The 17,825-nt window shown below is 38.6% G+C and overlaps 1 protein-coding gene across 15 annotated transcripts in view; it reads right to left on the bottom strand.

Annotated features, from left to right (window-relative positions):
* Positions 1–17,825, bottom strand: part of KLF12 (KLF transcription factor 12) — a 424,047-nt gene that overhangs the window by 70,557 nt on the left and 335,665 nt on the right. For all 15 annotated transcript variants that reach the window (XM_087435990.1, XM_087435991.1, XM_087435986.1 and 12 more), the window contains one exon: positions 1,257–1,319. In XM_087435990.1, coding sequence (XP_087292116.1) covers positions 1,257–1,319 — 63 coding nt within the window. The remainder of the gene's footprint in view (positions 1–1,256; positions 1,320–17,825) is intronic.

The following is a 17,825-nucleotide window of genomic DNA, read 5'->3' as shown; positions in this document are numbered from 1 at the left end:
GAGCTATTGTGAGGGTTAATTAGATTTAATAGAGGAGGGGAGGTGAACTGATTAGGCCCTATTCAAATTCAAAGAATCGTTATTTTGTGTCTAAAAATAATCCTGATTTAGGAGTAAAATTAATTTGGGAGCTCAATCTTTGGTAATCATCTTCCCATATTTAAAAAAAAAAAAAGCCATAGTTTTTAATCAAAATCCCATTCTAAGCACAACTTAATGAAGTAAAAATGTGAATTTCCATTCACATTTGAAGTAATACAGTACACAGTAATTTTTTTCTTTCCTTTTTTTGAAGATACATTATGTGTAGAAAAGTTAACTTTGTGGAATAGAGTAATGTAAACAAATATGGATTTTAAACCTACATTAATTCGTTTTTTGTTTCACATGAAACATTTGTGAAACACCTTAAATTGCCTCTTTAAAGAATCAATAATCAACATTTTTGTGGTATAAATAACTTTTCAGTTCACTTCTGGTAAGTTCCATCAATATTTTTACTCAAGAACTAGTCAGTGAAAGAAGATCTCTGCATTCCCCAAATTAAAAAAAAAAAATCCCTAGATATTTAAGGCTAAAGTCAGAAAAAAGAATCTAAGTAGTAACCACCAAAATTAATATAGATTAATTAACTATGAAAATCTTCATGAGTAGTGGAAGTTGGCACTTTAGAAAAATCTGAGTTGTTGCTTAACTCTCACTAAAAAGCTTATAGTATCTTCGAAAAAAGGGAAACATTCTCTTTTTTATTTTTTATTTTTGGTGAGGAAGATCAGCCCTTGCCAATCCTCCTCTTTTTGCTGAGGAGGACTGGCCCTGAGCTAACATCTGTGCCCATCTTCCTCCACTTTACATGGGATGTTGCCACAGCATGGCCTGACAAGCAGTGCGTCAGTGCGCGCCCAGGATCTGGGCCCAGGCCACCAGCAACTGAGCTCATGCACTTAACCACTACGCCACAGGGCCAGCCCGGAAACATTCTTTAAAAATGTAACAGTTGATAATCCTGGGAAATATACCATATCTGTTAGAAAAAAAATGTTGCACTTGGTTTTTGGTGAGGAAGAGTTTTGGCTGCAAAGGAACTCTATCGTGTTTATTTAGAACTTGCCAAAGGAAAGGCACAATGCATAGTTCAGTTAGTAAAATTGCATTCTCTATAGAGCAGTAAGAATTGTCCTCTTTTGCTTTAACACAGCCCTATTAAAATGTCCCATAAGACTTATAAATTCTCATAACTTAGACTGTATACTCACCAAGCAAACTTCTGATTATTCATTCGATTCCCCCGGACTCTGGATACTGGGGACGGATGTACCCTGTAGGCAGATGAGAGTAATCCAGTCATTGAAAAAGCATATTCACGATTACAAATGAGCTAATAAAAAGGGATCTGGTTTATAACTAACCTCTTCTAGATTTGCTTAATATAAAATCCTCCAGAACTTGATCACATCTTACTATATGGATGCAATTAAACTTCTATGCTTGCAAAGCTGCTGTCTCTCTTTTCCTCTTTACTACTTTTAATGCAACAAGAGTTTGTCACAATTGTTCACTGTGAAGACCTCCAAAAGCAGGACCGCCAGTTTTAATTGACTGATTCATTCCTTCAGTCCAACAAAAAGTTACTGAATACCTAAATCCCTGCCAGGTGTAGGAGCAGGTAAAAGTAATGTAAGGTATGGTGCCTGCCTTCGAACAGTCCTTTTTGGTATGTTCCCACAAGGGAGGCACAAAGAGACAGTCTAAGTACACACCCCCTCAGTCAATTTCTAGATTTAAAACCCTAAAAAGCAAGATAATAAAAGCGATCAGGATATGCAACCCCAAAATAGCAAAATCCTAAATATGCTACTTTGTAATAAGGATTATTTTGAGCTTAAGGCAACTGAGACACAGTAGACACGGGAGGAGCTCTCTACCACTTCCTTTATATGCCTAAAAGCAGGACATAAATTTCCCATTTGTAATGGAAATTTTCACTTGTAAAGGTGTCCCTCTCTCCCGTACCAGGAAGAGCAGTACAACACGCAACTCCTATCACCAGGGATGGCACTGAGATGCGTCTGCATAAATAACCCTTAATTACCATTATTTTCCCCCATACACTTCTTAGTCACCTTCCTACAGTCTACCTCTGTAGAAGCCCAGATCCCTTTCTCTTTTGACTACTCACTTCCCCACAATTTATTACCTTTTGTTAAAATGGTATATAAGCCCCGAATTCTAACCACCCCTTTGAGTTACTCATCACTGAGGACTCCGGCATGTGTGCGTGTTGCATGTATAAATAAACTGTTTGTTCTTTCCTCTTGCTAATTTGCCTTTTGTCAATTTAATTTGCAGGGCCCCAGACAATTAACCCGAGAGGGTAGGGGAAAAGTTTCTTTTCCTCCCCTACAATAACCTCCTTTACAATCCCAATGTGCAGGAACAGAATCTGTGGGAATGGGGGAGAAAGGAAGGATGAACAGGTATTTCCAGGAGAAAAGCCTTCTAAAGTGATGCTCTACAGCTGGAAGAGGAAGGCAAAGTCAATTCAAAACTTCAGCCACATAATGGAGAATTGAAGACTATCTTGTTTTACAAGCTTCCAGGGTTGGAGTCATCTACAGGAAACAGTTTTAAGTTTCCAGGAACTGCTGCTATCTTCCAATCAGAAGCTACCTGCTGAACACCTCTTTGTGCGTCACTAACTGGCCTACTTCCCGCTTCCTCATGGCCAGCTTCCTGCTTTGTTCTATCTTTACTAGGATCTGTGGGACCTAGGCAGTCTTTTAGCTTGTGTTACCTTTACTCTTTATGTCTCAGACATTACTTTTATTTATAAGACAAGAAAGAAAGAAAACAGGGATTTTAAACTGGTCTTAAAGTCCAGTTAGAACCAACGGCTCCAAGGTCCATTGAACCCCAGTTCTCCATAGTTGTTTAGCAAGGGAAAATCTTTTCCAACAGAAAACATAGCTCTAGCCCCTCAGAAGGGCCAGGCTTTCTGTAAATCCAGGGCCAGACTGCACTTTGCACTCGGAAGGCTTATTTCTTCCAACATCCCTTATTAACATTCTTTTCCTCACAGCGCTTCTCAACGGCTGCTGCAGCTGAGCTACTCAGCACAGATTTTCTGCTTGGCATGGGGGAGGGGGTGTTAATTATGCAGAAAGATGGAGAGAGGCCAGACAGCCCCTCTGGTGAACTGTCTCTTTCAAGCACGGCCCACTTCCTGCTGTTTTGCAGCTACAAGGATCACCTGTTGGTCTTGGCATCTGGCCAAACTGGGGCCTAGCGGAAATGACAGACTCAGCTAGAAATGAAAGCCAGCTCATATTCCAGTATCCCGAATTGGGGAGAGAGAGAAAAAACATGCCATAAAAATGCATAATAATTATACAAAAGATAGCAAGGTTCATTTTTTCTTCTCTTTTCTTCTTTTTGTCTGCTTGAAAAATCATCAAAATGGAATTGTGAGCCGAAGAATGTCTTCCCACTTAAAGCCCCCTGACCTGAGGGAAAATGCAGGAAATCATCTTGAACCTTCCCTACATCCCCATCGGGGTATCAGAGTCCTACCGCCTAAATAAAGCTTTAAGGAGTAACAGCCCAGTTCTTTAATTCACTCTACGTCCTTGAACTGTTTACCTCTTTTATTGCTGCCCCCTTAACCCTAGTATTTGCATTCATCAGGATAATTCCAAGTGAAGTCTGATGATAGAAATATTCTCTTATTGATGCTTCTCTTTACATACATCAGAGGAGAAAAATGGGCCTGTTTAATCTGTAATGACAATATTCTCTAGGTATTTGTATCTTTTAGCAAAATTTCACTGATCCATAGATCAAATACTGTAAGTAAATAATTTCTATAACAGTTTAACAGTCTTTAAAGAATTCTTGATTGTGTGCGTATGACCAAATAATTATAAGGTTTCTTAAATTAAAACAGTAAAACAAGAAAGTGAGTAAACTGATAACCTGGAGCTTACTTCAGGTTAGAAGTAGACCATAGAGGTTTGCATTTCAGCTACCCCAAAATTTATTTCTTCAAAAGGATATGCAGTGTTTTTGTGAGCTCGGTCTTTAAATTGTGACACTTTGTGCCATCGCCTACCTTCTTTCCACATATAGCAGCCAGGCAGGTAGTAAAGTCAAAACCCCAGTAGGAAAAACCACCACCTAATCTGCATGTCATGCATTATTCATGACCTCCTGATTCCTGCACCTGCATCTAGGCAGGAAGCTTGCAGGGAATGTTCATTATTCTTCTCTTAGCCTCACACAGGCTCGATTACTGCTAAGCTACTTTGTTCTGTAACTAAGGGTTTCGGGCCTTAGTACTAACTGCTGGGTACAGAAAGAAAAAAAAAATCACCATGCTGAAGAAAAGGGCAATCTTGATTGTTGTCTAACATATACTGCATCCTACAATATGCTCTTCTGAGACTGACAGTTTGTGTCAGATGGAAATGCTCACATTCAGTGATTTACATTGCATAGAAAAAAGGGAAGCTATACCATTAAGTATACATTGTATACATGTATACGTATATATAATGTATATATTAACCATGTATACCAACTGTTCTATTTATATACATTGCCTTATCTGAGGCACAAAGCATGTTTATAATTTTACCCAATGCAAGGCTTAATTTAGCTTTCTTGCTAAGCATGTGAGAACTTATTAAATATCTTAACACAAAAATAACTCTTCCTTCTTTGGGTATAACCACCAAAGAACCTGACCCTCAAATCTTAGATTTTAATGACTAACATTTATAGTTAACCAAGAGAATAGGATCGCTCTGTTTTACGATGTCTTCATGAACCTACCTGATTGGCTGGTGGCTAGAGGTGGCATGTGAAACCTGAATACCCAACACAAATCATTAATTCCTAAGGAACTGCTGGGGAAGGATATTGATCCTCCCTTTTTACTACCCCCATCCCAAAAAAGCTGTGACAACTTAAATCCTATTTTACAGTCCCCAGTGGAATTAGGATGAAGTGGTTATGAGTACAAACTGTGTCACCAGCCTGCCTGGGATTGAATTCCAGCTCTACCACTTATAACAGTGTCATTTTAGGGCAAGTTACTTAGCCCCTCTGTGCTTCAGTTTTCTCCTCTGTACAAATGGAGGCAATAATGGCAGCCACTTCCTAAGGCTGTGAGATTTAAACGGGTTAACTGTTGTAAAGTGTTTAGAACAGTGCTTGGTACCTAGGATGCAGTCAATACACGTTAGCCACTACCACTAGCAATGCTGATGGTATTAGAAAGGATGGGCGATGGAAGTGGAAGATCCAGCTAATTCCAGGGGATTGACATAACACGCTTTACAAAGCCTGCAGTCTTAACCACTATGCTTATATGACTACGAAAGGCGAGGAAATAACAAAGAGAAATGAATACGTGTAGAGTAACGTGAACCAAATACTGTGGTTTATAAGGTATGGTTTACTCTCTGGCATCTCATTTTTCTGTTCTGTGTTAGAAGACCTATCTTCTGTTTACTCAATTGCATAGTATTTCAGTTATGTCCCATTCAAGAACGAGTCAGTAATCATAGCAATACAAAATCACTCACGTTGTCTAAGCTCTTACTAGGTGCCAGATACTTTAAGTGTAAGTACTTTAGACACATTATCATATTTTATCCTCACATCATTATTATTCAAATTTTATCTCAGAGAAAATTGGTTTAGAAGAGTTAGGTAACTTGCCAGGGTCACACAGCTAGTGAAGAGCAAAGTCAGAACTTGAACACAGGTATGTCTAACCTGTCCTACTCCAGATTATCATCCAATCCTTATGAACTCATATATATTCCCTCCACAGTACCCTAGAGGATGCAATAAAGTAAATTAGCACCAGGGGCTTTAATGACAGATTTAACATTTATTTAAACCCAGCTGAACATTCTATAGTGTAAGTAGATACAAAATGAAAGAACTAGTTTTCCTGGCCTAAAATTGGCACTGGACTAAATAGTAAGCATGTGGGTACTCACAAGAAATAAGAGTCATAGTAACATACTTTGTTTTCTCTTTAACTCTTTATGAAAATTCCTTGTTATCAGCACTGCTATTTAGATACATAATGTACAACACACGTAAGTTTTAGATGGTAAAATTCATTCTAGTTATACCCACTTCCTCACTTTCCATTTTTTCTACAGCTCGATCCAATCCAGTCTGTGTCCACACCCTCAGATGAAACCATCCTTGTCACAGTTATCAATGGCCTCCATGTTTTCAAATCTAATGGTTAATTCTCAGTCCTCCTCTTCTCAAATTCTCAGCAGCAGCTGCCATAACTGATCACTCCATCCTTGAAAAGTTTGCTTTACTCAGCATCAGTGACATTCTTCTGGCTTTCCTCTTTTTCTCCTTTTTTTTTTGCCTGAATCTCCTCTTCTCATTCTTTTCAACTCTAAAGGTTGGCGTGGCCTGGGGATGACTTTCCTATGACCTTTCTCTTCCCAATTTCAACTCACTCCCTAGCTGAAAGAGTCTCCACTGTAGCCACCCTCACACCCTTGATGATATCATCCCATCTAAAGGTCTTACATACCATCCACATTATAATGACTCCCAAATTTCTATCTCTAGCCCTATCCCTATATCTTCTCTGAATACCAGACTCAGGTTTTTCAATTCCAACTTTTTCCTTTAAAACAAATTTTTTTAAAGGTGTTCCTTACCATATCTTCCTATAGTCTCAAAAATGGCAGCATCATTCACCCAGTGGCAGCCTTGGAGTAATAATACCTGAGCCCTTCCATGCTCTCATGCCCCACATGTTAAAGAGGCTGCTTAATACCGAGAAAAATCAGAATAAACTATTATTTCACAGACCAATAAAATATTTATTGTAGAAAATTACTCATCTAGTAAGATCGGAGATTTTATATCAAGATCATGAGAAACTATGTACAACTATTTTCCATTCCTAAGTCCAATTTTTTCTGTTATGTAATAAAATTACTGGCCCACACTTTCATCCATAAATTACTCCAATTATTCAACATAATACATACTTTAACAACTCAGTTTACTACATTTGTGAAAGAAAAGATTAATCTAAAATAATTCCACAATTATTCTTAAATATCAGAATTTTCCTAGAATCACATGAAAGATAATTTTAAAGTAATTCTTGGTATTGCTTCCTTCTTTTACATAGTTGTTCCGAATACAAGTTCTCGTGATTATTCAGATTAGTTTGGACGTTTTAATTTTAATATATATACACTAAAAATTTCTTTTTTCCCCCTCATTATACTTTTCTCTTTCTCATGCAAAGCCACTGATGTTATTTTTAGAAGAGTAGCTGAACTTAAACATCATATAGAATTAATGTGATAATTTTTTTCCCTGTTTATAATACCAGTGTAAATGTTGTTAAAAATATAGTGGCTTGAAGGAAACAACAAATATTTCTGCTATACATCAATAGAACGAGGAATTCTAAAAAGAGCCTATTTGGTTTGCATAATTATATTAATTAATCCCAGCCTCAACTCCCAATATCCCCACTTGCTCTCTCTGCGGTAGTGACACTGAAGATTCTCCTCCCTTCCTTGTCACCTGGCTAGCTGATGCTTAACTCTAAGAAGCCATCCCCAACCTCCAAGTCCAGGTCATCTCGCCCTAAATTCTCACAGCACCAGGTATTTAACACGTGTTAACTGAAGATTACATTTGCTTATATGTTTAGTTTATTTTGCCTCTCTCTCCATCTAGACAGTATGCTCCAAGGGGACAAAGAAGCTTTCTCTTTTTTCTCACTATCATATCTCCATTACCTGCCACAAAGTGGGCACTCAATAAATAACAGCTGTGTAATTAGCCCTATTTCCCTACTAGACTATAACATTTAGGATGGATGGCAATGATAATATCTAAGTTACCACGCATCCTCAGAGCTTAGCACGATGCACAGTACACAGCAGACATACAATAAACATTTGTTAAACAATGAAATGTAGAAAAAGGATAAAAAGTTTTAGATTTAGAAATTTGAGCTATTTCACTGAATTACTTACTGAACACCTCTAGAGCACCTAGAGCTTCAATAATTGCTCAGTATTAATTAAATCCAACAAACTTGACTCAACAGCTACTCTCTCCATGAGGTCTGGAGTAAGGTAGGATCTCTGTCCTCAAGCAGCTGACAGTCTAGTTGTGATAAACTAGCATAAAATAGGGCAGGAACATTAAACTTGGAGCACCATTCTCAACACCTTCTTCCCCAACCCATTTTCTGCACTAGAGCCATAGGGCTATTTTTAAAAGCTAATCTGTTCTTCTTGCTCCATTATCCCTTTAGTGGCTTTTCATGGCTCTTGAAATAGACCCAAATCTCAACATGGCCTAAATGCCTATAATCTGGCCCCTGCTCATCTCTCCAGCTTTACTTTCCAACATCCCCTCCCTGCCCCACTGCTCTCTGTGATCCAGTCACCCTGGGCTCTTTCAGTTTCTCTCACCTCAGTGCCTTTGCACATGTTGTTCCTTTTCTATAGAACTCCCAACAGGCTAGTGAAATCTTACTCATTCTCAGCTCTCAGCTCAAATATCACTTCACTTTCCCCGACTCACCAAACCAGATTGTGTCTCTTTATTACAGACTCTCATTATTCTCTGCATTTGTCCTTCATAACACTTATTAGGCTTATAGTTATATACAGACATGATTATTCAGTGAAAAGCAGAACTATTTCTCCTTAGCTATCCACTATATGCCCAGTATTGGGCCCTATGTCTGGTACAAAGCAGGCACATATTAAATAATGCTCTATAAATAAAAGATGATGAATTCATAATAGTAGCCTTTTTATTTTTCCTAAGATTTGTTCTTGCAATAATCTGGAAAAATAAATACATAAATATATGTAATAATTTAATGCATTATTTACTATTTAATTTACTATTATATTTAATATTGTATTTATATTTAATATATATATTAAAGATAAAGTACAAAATGGAAGAGAAGTGAGTGAAAAGTGATGTGTCCTGGGTGTTGTCCAAGAAAAGCTTTGGGCCCACAGGAATGGGTTCTTTGGAGCCACATCAGCCTGCGTACAGCACTGTCTACACACAGGATCCATCCGGGTCAGGATGCCAAAGCAGACGCATCCATCACTTTCTCACCTTTGGAGAAATTTGTGGAAAATTAGGGGACGTTGTGGAGAGACTGGTGAAATCCAAACAAGGTCTGTAGTTTAGTTAACAGTGTTGGACCAATAATTTCTTGGTTTGGATAGCTGTACTATGATTCTGTAAGATATAAACATTAGGGAAGCTGAGTGAAGGGTATCTGCGACTTCCTATAGTATTTTTGCAATTTTTAAATCCTAAAATGATTTCTTTTTTTTTTTTTTTTTAAGATTTTATTTATTTATTTTTTCCCCCCAAAGCCCCAGTAGATAGCTGTGTGTCACAGCTGCACATCCTTCTAGTTGCTGCATGTGGACGCGGCCTCAGCATGGCCAGAGAAGCAGCGCGTCGGTGCGAGCCCGGGATCCGAACCCGGGCCGCCAGCAGTGGAGCGCGCTCACCTAACCACCAAGCCACGGGGCCGGCCCACTAAAATGATTTCAAAATAAAACATTTTTAAAGTGCTATTCCTTTGCTGGGATAAGAATATAAGCAATAGAGATCTAGGAATTACATTTTCCCTGTTCTATTTAGTGCTGTATTTTTTCATTCTTTTCAACAGTTATTATTGATAACATTCACTCCATATATGTTTATAAATAGAGAGTATATCTGTGTGTGTATACATTCTCTCTTGTACACCCATTCCTTTTCTTTTTCTTTTCTTTTAGTAAATAAACTCATTAATCAATTCTACTACTTTCACCATCATGGTTTTTGCAAGCCCTGGGTACAGAATTACTAATAACAGGTATGTTGAAAAGTGGTAGAAAGAAAGGGGTAAAAAAAAAAAAAAAAAAAGATGAAGACATGTGAAATGTTATTAGAAATAATGCTATGGTGAGATGGGGGCGGAATTTAGATTATGTCTACAGAGCAACAACTTATATCGTGGAACTGGCATTTATCCAGGTAATACAGATCACAAAATCCTCCTTTGACCTGAGGTATCCTGAAAATTGCTTCAATTTTCCACTTCATTTTGCATGTACATAAGTCTGATATATTATTTTTCAGTGTTCAGTGTATGGTGCATTAAGGTTTCTCTCCTTTGACATGTGAACGAAAACACTTCGATTTAGTCGTTAGTGTGGACTGAATTGGAGGAATTTCATGAATGGACAGATATTCCGATTAGTAGTTATTCCATTAGTCACTGGCAACGCCGTTTATTTGGTGTGTTCTGTCGAGACAGAACAGAAAGCAGCTGAAGAATTACTTCAAACGCTTTTACCGCCTCTAGCTGCATTAATTTTGAGATGCCTCATTTAGGCTAAAAAAAAGAGGCAAAGTTAAAGTACATACTATGGGCTTTTTGTCACCTCAAATCGGATCTATTACAATTTAGCATTTTCTCAAGAAGGTGTTATTGCTCCCGAGGCTGTTCCATTTTTCCTTTGAGTAGGACAAAATTTTATATCATTTGGTTCACAGGCATAATGAAAATGGCATAAACTAGACTCCAAAGATGATCAGCCATCTCTAAGGAGAAAATGTAGCTTACATTTCACTTACAATAAAATGTCAAATGCTGGAAAAACCTCAATCTGCTAATTATACGTAACCACTATCTTTAAATTATTTTAAATAATGCATTTAAAGAAAATGAATTTATGTATTTGTGTGTGTGTACACGTATAAATCCTGATTTGTTTTTCTTTAAGTGGACATCAAATGAATTAAAGGGAAGGGTATCCAAGAGATGGATTCAGTACTGAATCACAGAGCAGTCAGACCTGTAGACAGCTGGAGAGGCAGTCCTCTATCAAAACTGATGGCCAAGAAGCCTGAAGGACTTTAAGGCAAAGGAGCCGGGAACTGACCTACTAGCTTATGCAGACATTTTATTTCAGAACTTGGCACCTGAGACCAAGAGCTGCCAAACATATCAATGAGTACCCACAGGGCTGAAGGTGCTTGCGGAGACTGCCAAAGAGTACATGAAGTATCATACACCAGCTTACCCAGAGGATTGGACAAATAGCAATGTACCCACCGTGTAAGCACTTCCAAAATGCACCAGGCCCTCTGAAATTGATCAACATCGTTTACACCAGTTGTGTTCAAATTCACCATTCCCCTCTCTGCCCCACTGCCAGCCACCAGTGTTCTCTTTCCTCTGCTTCATGTAGCATTGGCCCAAGAGGCTACAGGGTTTATCCTGCAGAAACACATATTGCCTATTATTATATTAACAAAATAGGCAAATCAAAGTACAGCTGGTGTAGTTATTTTGGTTATTTCTGAATTTGATACAGATCACATTGTTGTTCTGGTTGCTTATGAAGTATCCTACCATTATTGTAATTGGAAAAAGATGAACAGGAAAGAATTGATTAAAATATATTAAGTACTGCTATGTTGAATGCATCTGCCAACCAATTTAGGTAGGGTTAAAAGTAATCTAAGATATGGCCTCTGACCTTAAAAAAAGACCATAGTCTGGGCCGGCCCTGTGGCTTGGTGGTTAAGTGCGCGCGCTGCGATGCTGGCGGCCCGGGTTCGGATCCCGGGTGCGCATCAAGGCACCACTTCTCTGTCCATCCTGAGGCCGAGTCCCACATACAGCAACTAGAAGGGTGTGCAGCTGTGACATACAACTATCTACTGGGGCTTTGGGGGCAAAAAATAAATAAAATCTTAAAAAAAAAAAAAAAAAAAGACCATAGTCCAACAGGGTCAGTATACAATAGGTTACAATCAGAAAGGTTAAATAATAACAATATAAGATTAAGAACATCAGTTCTCTAAATAGAAGAGTTGTCACAAGACAGTAGATAATGAAATAACGGAAATGATGGTTACTTCAGGAGGTCAAAGAGAAAAATCACTTCAAGTTAATAGTTTGAGATTTGGGCTGGGTCTCACGGGATACAGCTCCTGAGAAAGCACAGAGAAGCAGCCAGGTGTGCAGGTGAGGAAAAAATTATGAGCAAACAGGAAGAGGTGGAAAGATGAGTAGAGCACACGACTACCTTAGTCGGAAGAAGGAGTTCACGCAAGGGGGTGCAGCCCAGAAGGTGGAATGTTTTTGTGACTGACCATAGACGTTTTGGGATTTTTCTTTCTAGAAAGTGCAAAGCTGCTGGAAGATTTCATTTCAGAGAAGTAGTTATCACATAAATCATCTGCAAGTCATGTGGAGAATGACTGGAAAGAGGATGCCTAATATCAAGGTAATCTTGACGATACCGCAACAGTTCACATGTAAAGGGACAAAAGTCTAAACCAAAGAAGTCTTGAGGGAATGGAGAGAGACTAGATGAGATAACAAGATTTGGCAACACCTCTTGACACTGAATAGCAGAAGGTAAAGGGGATACTAAAATTCCGAGGGACCAGAGCAATGGAGGGACATGTGGTTTTAACGTTAGGCAGCTGGAAATGAATGGCTGCAATTCAGGAGGGAGGGCAGACTTAGTGGAATGGATCTGATTTTCATAAACAGAGGGAAAGCTGCAGCTGAACAAGCGGTTAAGATTGCCAAAAAAAAAAAAACTACCAAGGCAGGAGTGCAAGGAGGCTGACTATGATATACTTATGGTTGAGGGCAAGAGGAAAAGGCAGAATCAAGGATTTAGAAGGAAAAGCCAGCGAGATAGGAGGAAAACTAATAGCAAAAAGATCATATGACAAGTAAACAGAGTCACTTTGTCAAATTTTCTAAAAGGAACGAGAGTGAGGACTGAGAATGGACCATTACAGGGGTCAGTGAGGGACCAACATAAGAAGAGTTTTGGTAAAGCTACAAAGAGATGAGCATCAGGATCTAGAGTGTTAATGCTTCAAATTGGGGATAAAAGAATGTCGGAAAACAATATCTGTTTGAGCAGCTTTCCATGAAAGGACAGAAGTAGCTGGGATACCCTATTCCAGACAAAAGTCATTTGGTTTTTCTTTTTCTTTTTTTCTCAAGAAAAGGGAAGCTATAATTCTGTATGTTAGATAGAAGGTGAAATTGAAAAGAAGAGCTTGAGAAGGAAAACCTGAATAACAAATCCTGGAGGAGTGAAGTGAGCAGGCGATGTTCCCTAACGCTCAGCAGCTACACAGACACAAAGATTTTCCTAAAAGTGAGAGCTCACTGTGGACTTTGTCTTGTGCTACAGGTTTTACTAGACAGTCCCACTTATCCACACACGGCCTATGAGGCAGGCGTCATCATTCCCATTTTGTAGACGAGAAAAGTAAGCTTAGGGAGGTTGTTAGATACCCAGCCTGGGGTCACACACCAGAGCTGAAACTCGAGTCCAGGCCTGGCAGACTCCCATGCCATCCTCTTCAACAACGTCCCACTCTGTATTTTATGAACAAAGAAGTAACTCTATTTTTTAAAAAAATGTTAAATGGAGATTAGCTAGAATAGTACAATATCTAGCAAAATTTAGTTATCTATAATTTCATGTTTAACAAATGACGCTGCTTGCAATAGAGAATTATGTGTATAAATAGTCATGAAGTAATCTGAGATCTTTAAATGACCATCTAATTTGTATATCAAAATATTGCTTATAATACACATATTAGTCTGCATATATATATGGCATAATAAAAAATATATATTGTTCTCCACCCCAGATGCCTGGCACAGAGCTCCTAAAACCCTTGCAATTTCCTAAGTGATAGCAGTGTCTTTTGTTATTCAAAACAACCCTCTTTCGACTACATCTGAGTTTATGCTAATGAGGTGATGCTCAGGGTGGGGCCCTAGAGAGCTTCAGCTGGTCACCAGAGGGCTGGTCACCAGAAAGACCAAGCAATTGATTAGAAGGCTAGAACTTTCAGCTTACCTGGGTGGAGGGGAAAGGGGCTGGAGATGGAGTTTAATCACCAATGGCCAACAATTTCATCAGTCATGCCTATGTAATGAAACCTCCATAAAAATCCCTAAATGATGGGATTCAGAGAGCTACCAAGTTGGTGAACACACTGACATGTTGGGAGGGTCGTGTGCCTGGAGAGGGTATGGGAGCTCTGCACTCCTCTCCCCCATACCTTGCCCTATCCATCTCTTCCATCTCGTTGTTCCTGAGTTGTATCCTTTATAATAAAGCGGTAATCATAAGTAAAGCACTTTCTTAAGTTCTGTGAGTCATGCCAGCAATTACTGAACTTGAGAGGGGGTCGTGGGAACCCTCAAATTTGTAGTTGGCCAGGCAGAAGTGCGGGTAGCCTGAGGGCCCCATATGTGGCTGAGATGTAAAGTGGGGCAGTCCTATAGGACTGAACCCTTGACCTGTGGGGTCTCTGCTAACTTTGGGTAGTTACTGTCAGAATCAAACTGAATTGTTGGACACCCCGTGGGTGTTAGAAGATTGGAGAACTGGTTGTTGTTTGGAAAAACAACCACACAACATATTATTCAAATAATTTTATACTGAGCTTTCTTAATACACATATTTTCCATATGGTGTGGCCAACATGAGAATAATGCATACACCATCACTGTGAACAAGTGACATTATGATTTTTGAAATCTGTAAGTTAAACCAGCTTTTAAAAATTCTGCAAAACTTTTGCTGGAACTGTTTCCCCTCAGTCATCCTTATTAGAAAATGTGGGGGGGATGAATGGCCATAAAATAGAATTAACCCATATTTAAATCTACCAATCCTGATACTCTCTTTCAAATAATCAAAACAAACTGAATTTATAAAATACGATTAGAGCAGTTTGCTTAAATTTGTAGTCTCTGATTAAATACAGATGTTAGTCAAAATAGGCTGGGTCTGAAAATTGCCCACAAATGCATCTTTATTAGTTAGCATTATGTTTGCTCTGAAAAAAAGAAGGCAAAACTCTTCACCGAGTCCCTGAGATATCTGCAGAAATAACAATAGAGTAAAAATTCCATACATGTACTAAGCAACCACATACAAAGTGTAGGCCTAAAAACTGCATATTACCAAACAGTAAAATAGAAATACCAGGATTTTTTAAAAAAAGAAATGATAAAGTTGAAATACAACCAATTGATGTTTTCACTCTAGCATTTCTGCCCTGGAGATTGGAGAAAGAAAGCAATATGATTCAGCTAGTTGTACAAGGGATAAAGTTACCATTCAATATTTGAAAGTAATAATCAATAAATCAAAACAATTCCTTAGTTTCTATTGTTTGCCAGGCCCAGTGCCAGGCATTGGTGATGTAAAAATACATCGAATATTGCCCCCTGCCCTGAAGGACTTTCCAGGCTAGAGAGTTCAAACATGACAGCAATTTCACAGAAGGGCTACATAGTGCATTAGGAATACAGATCTAGACCAGGCTACCTGGGTTCATCCATTGCCAGACTCTACCACTTATTGGTTGTGTAGTCTACAGGTAAGATATCTAATCTTTATCCCTCAGTTTTCCCATCTTTATAGTGGGTGTACTTATATTCTCTCATTCAGAGCAATGGCTGGAGCACAGCATGTGCCAGACAAGTCTGAGCTACCATGAAGATCTTGTCCTCCCCTCCTAGAGTCCTCAAGTTGCAGTGGTGATCTTTGCTCAGGGCTGCCCGGCCCATGTCTCTGTGTCTCATTTTCCTCTTAAGCAAGGGCAATAACTAGTAAGAGGATTCTATGTCTCTGGGTATTGGGTACAGTGCTTAAAGCTAAGAGACTACAACAGACTATCTCAAAACATCTAGCTCCCCATTTGTACATAACTAGAGAAATTCACCACAAAGAAAGGTTTTAAAAAAGCTTAATTTTTGAATAAAAAGTAACCAGAGTATTGCAACATCCTTTAAGTAGCAAGATAAACTCATATCATTGTAGCTGTAGTAGACTGCAATCTATAAGCATCTCAGAGTAACCAGTATTTTGGAAATTAAATGTTAAACCAACTATACAACTTATCTGTTGATTAGAAAGTATGACCCCGTGGTTGCAAGGTGACTTTAGTTTCTTTTTTTGAGTCTACCCATATTCAAATTTGGTGTTGATTTCTTATCAGATGAGTGGCTGGCATGGGAGTCAAGAGGGTTTATTGTACTGGTGTCAGGGGCTCTAATTTGCCAAGCTGTCTCCTAATTGTGGCTGTGTTTACAAAAGTGTCATCAATCTGGGCAGGGCAAAACAGGGCAGTCGGTTGGACTGATTTACTATATTCTGTATGCTGAGCAGTGCTAAAGAGCAGGGACCTTGAAATTCCCTTCAGCTCACATATGTATCACTATGCTGAACACATGCCTGCTCCTGTTTGACTCCTTCACACCATGCAAAGCAAATCATGGATGAATTAAGTTATGGCTTTTTTAGGTAACGGTATGACCAACATAAGGGTTCAAGGACTTCAAAAACAGAATATTTCTATTTTGCCAAATGACTGCGAAATATCAGTATAGTCTCATGAGTGTCTGCATATACCTGACCTTTTTACCTCGACCATGAATTAATCCACAAGTATGCAGTTCGGAAATATATTTGCACAACATTAAGTTCAAATTATGCCATGCTGTTCTTCCTATTATCTTTTATAAAATCTTAACATCTTAGTGAACTTTAATATGCTTTACTTTTGCAAACCATACACAGGGCTAACACAGACACATCCTTAATATCAGCTATCACGTTCAATTTCTGTATGTATATTATGTTAATTTCAAACCACCTTCAATGTAACAAGCTCAGGGAACACCACTGAATTTACTTGGAATCCCAACAGCACTTTTAAAAATGACAACAACATTTTTATTTCTGACAAGAAATGCCTGATTTAAATCACTTCTGTTTATTAACATTTTTCCCCTGGACCTCAAAAATATACAGAATAGGTTTTCTATTAAATAAAAAGAGGAAAAAAAGTCACAACCTCTGTTGCTTCTTTCGCAGCTTAACCTCTGCAATGAGCGGTCAACATCTGACCTAATACTTATGCATCTCTTTCTTTACCTTTTGTGATCTGTCTTCTACCTCCTCTATTTTAGTATTGGCTTTATTTTAGTATAAGTTCACTTCAGTAATGAGCCTTGTTGACTTCCCACTTCCCTCATACCAGACCTGAGACCTGCGTTCTCTTGGCAGCCGTGTCTCTGTGCTGTCCCCCATCTCTAACACGCACCTTGCCATCTCTTTCTTTTGCTCTTCCTCTGCCACCTCTCCAGCCTCTCCCCTTAGTCTCCATAGGCTTCACTGAGTACACCATGCTAGTGTCTCCCAAAGTTACAATTTCACCTCTAATCTTGCCCAAATTCTAAATTTTGCATTTCCAATTCCTTACTAGATATGTTCACTTAGATATCCCACTATTAATACAAATTCAACAGATAACAAATTTATATTCTCTCCATTACCAATTCTCCACCTATGTTTCTATTAGTAAAATGAGTATTTTTCAAGTTACCAGAGTTCAGAGCCATGTAAATATTGTTGATTTCTTCTCTCTCATCCCTTATAACCAATAACACTTGTTGGTTGACTCTGAGATGTCTCAACTCACCTTTATTTTCTACTCCTCTCGCAATCTCTCTAAATGAGGTGGTTATTATCGTACATTTAGTACACCTGTACCCACTGGATGCCATGCATCAATCTCTGTCCCTACCAATCCATTTTACACACTGCTATAAGACGAGCCATTTGGGAAGATATGGAAGTTGGCTTCCTCAGCATCCATTCCAGCCTCTTGTTTTTCGACTTCTTAAAGAAGAGAGTCTAGAAAGGTAAAAACTA

This window comes from Ceratotherium simum, chromosome 10 (assembly GCF_057802395.1).
Source record: "Ceratotherium simum simum isolate JZ-2026a chromosome 10, ASM5780239v1, whole genome shotgun sequence".
In the NCBI taxonomy this organism is placed as follows: Eukaryota; Metazoa; Chordata; class Mammalia; order Perissodactyla; family Rhinocerotidae; genus Ceratotherium; species Ceratotherium simum.
This window is presented reverse-complemented; position numbering and strand designations above follow the sequence as displayed.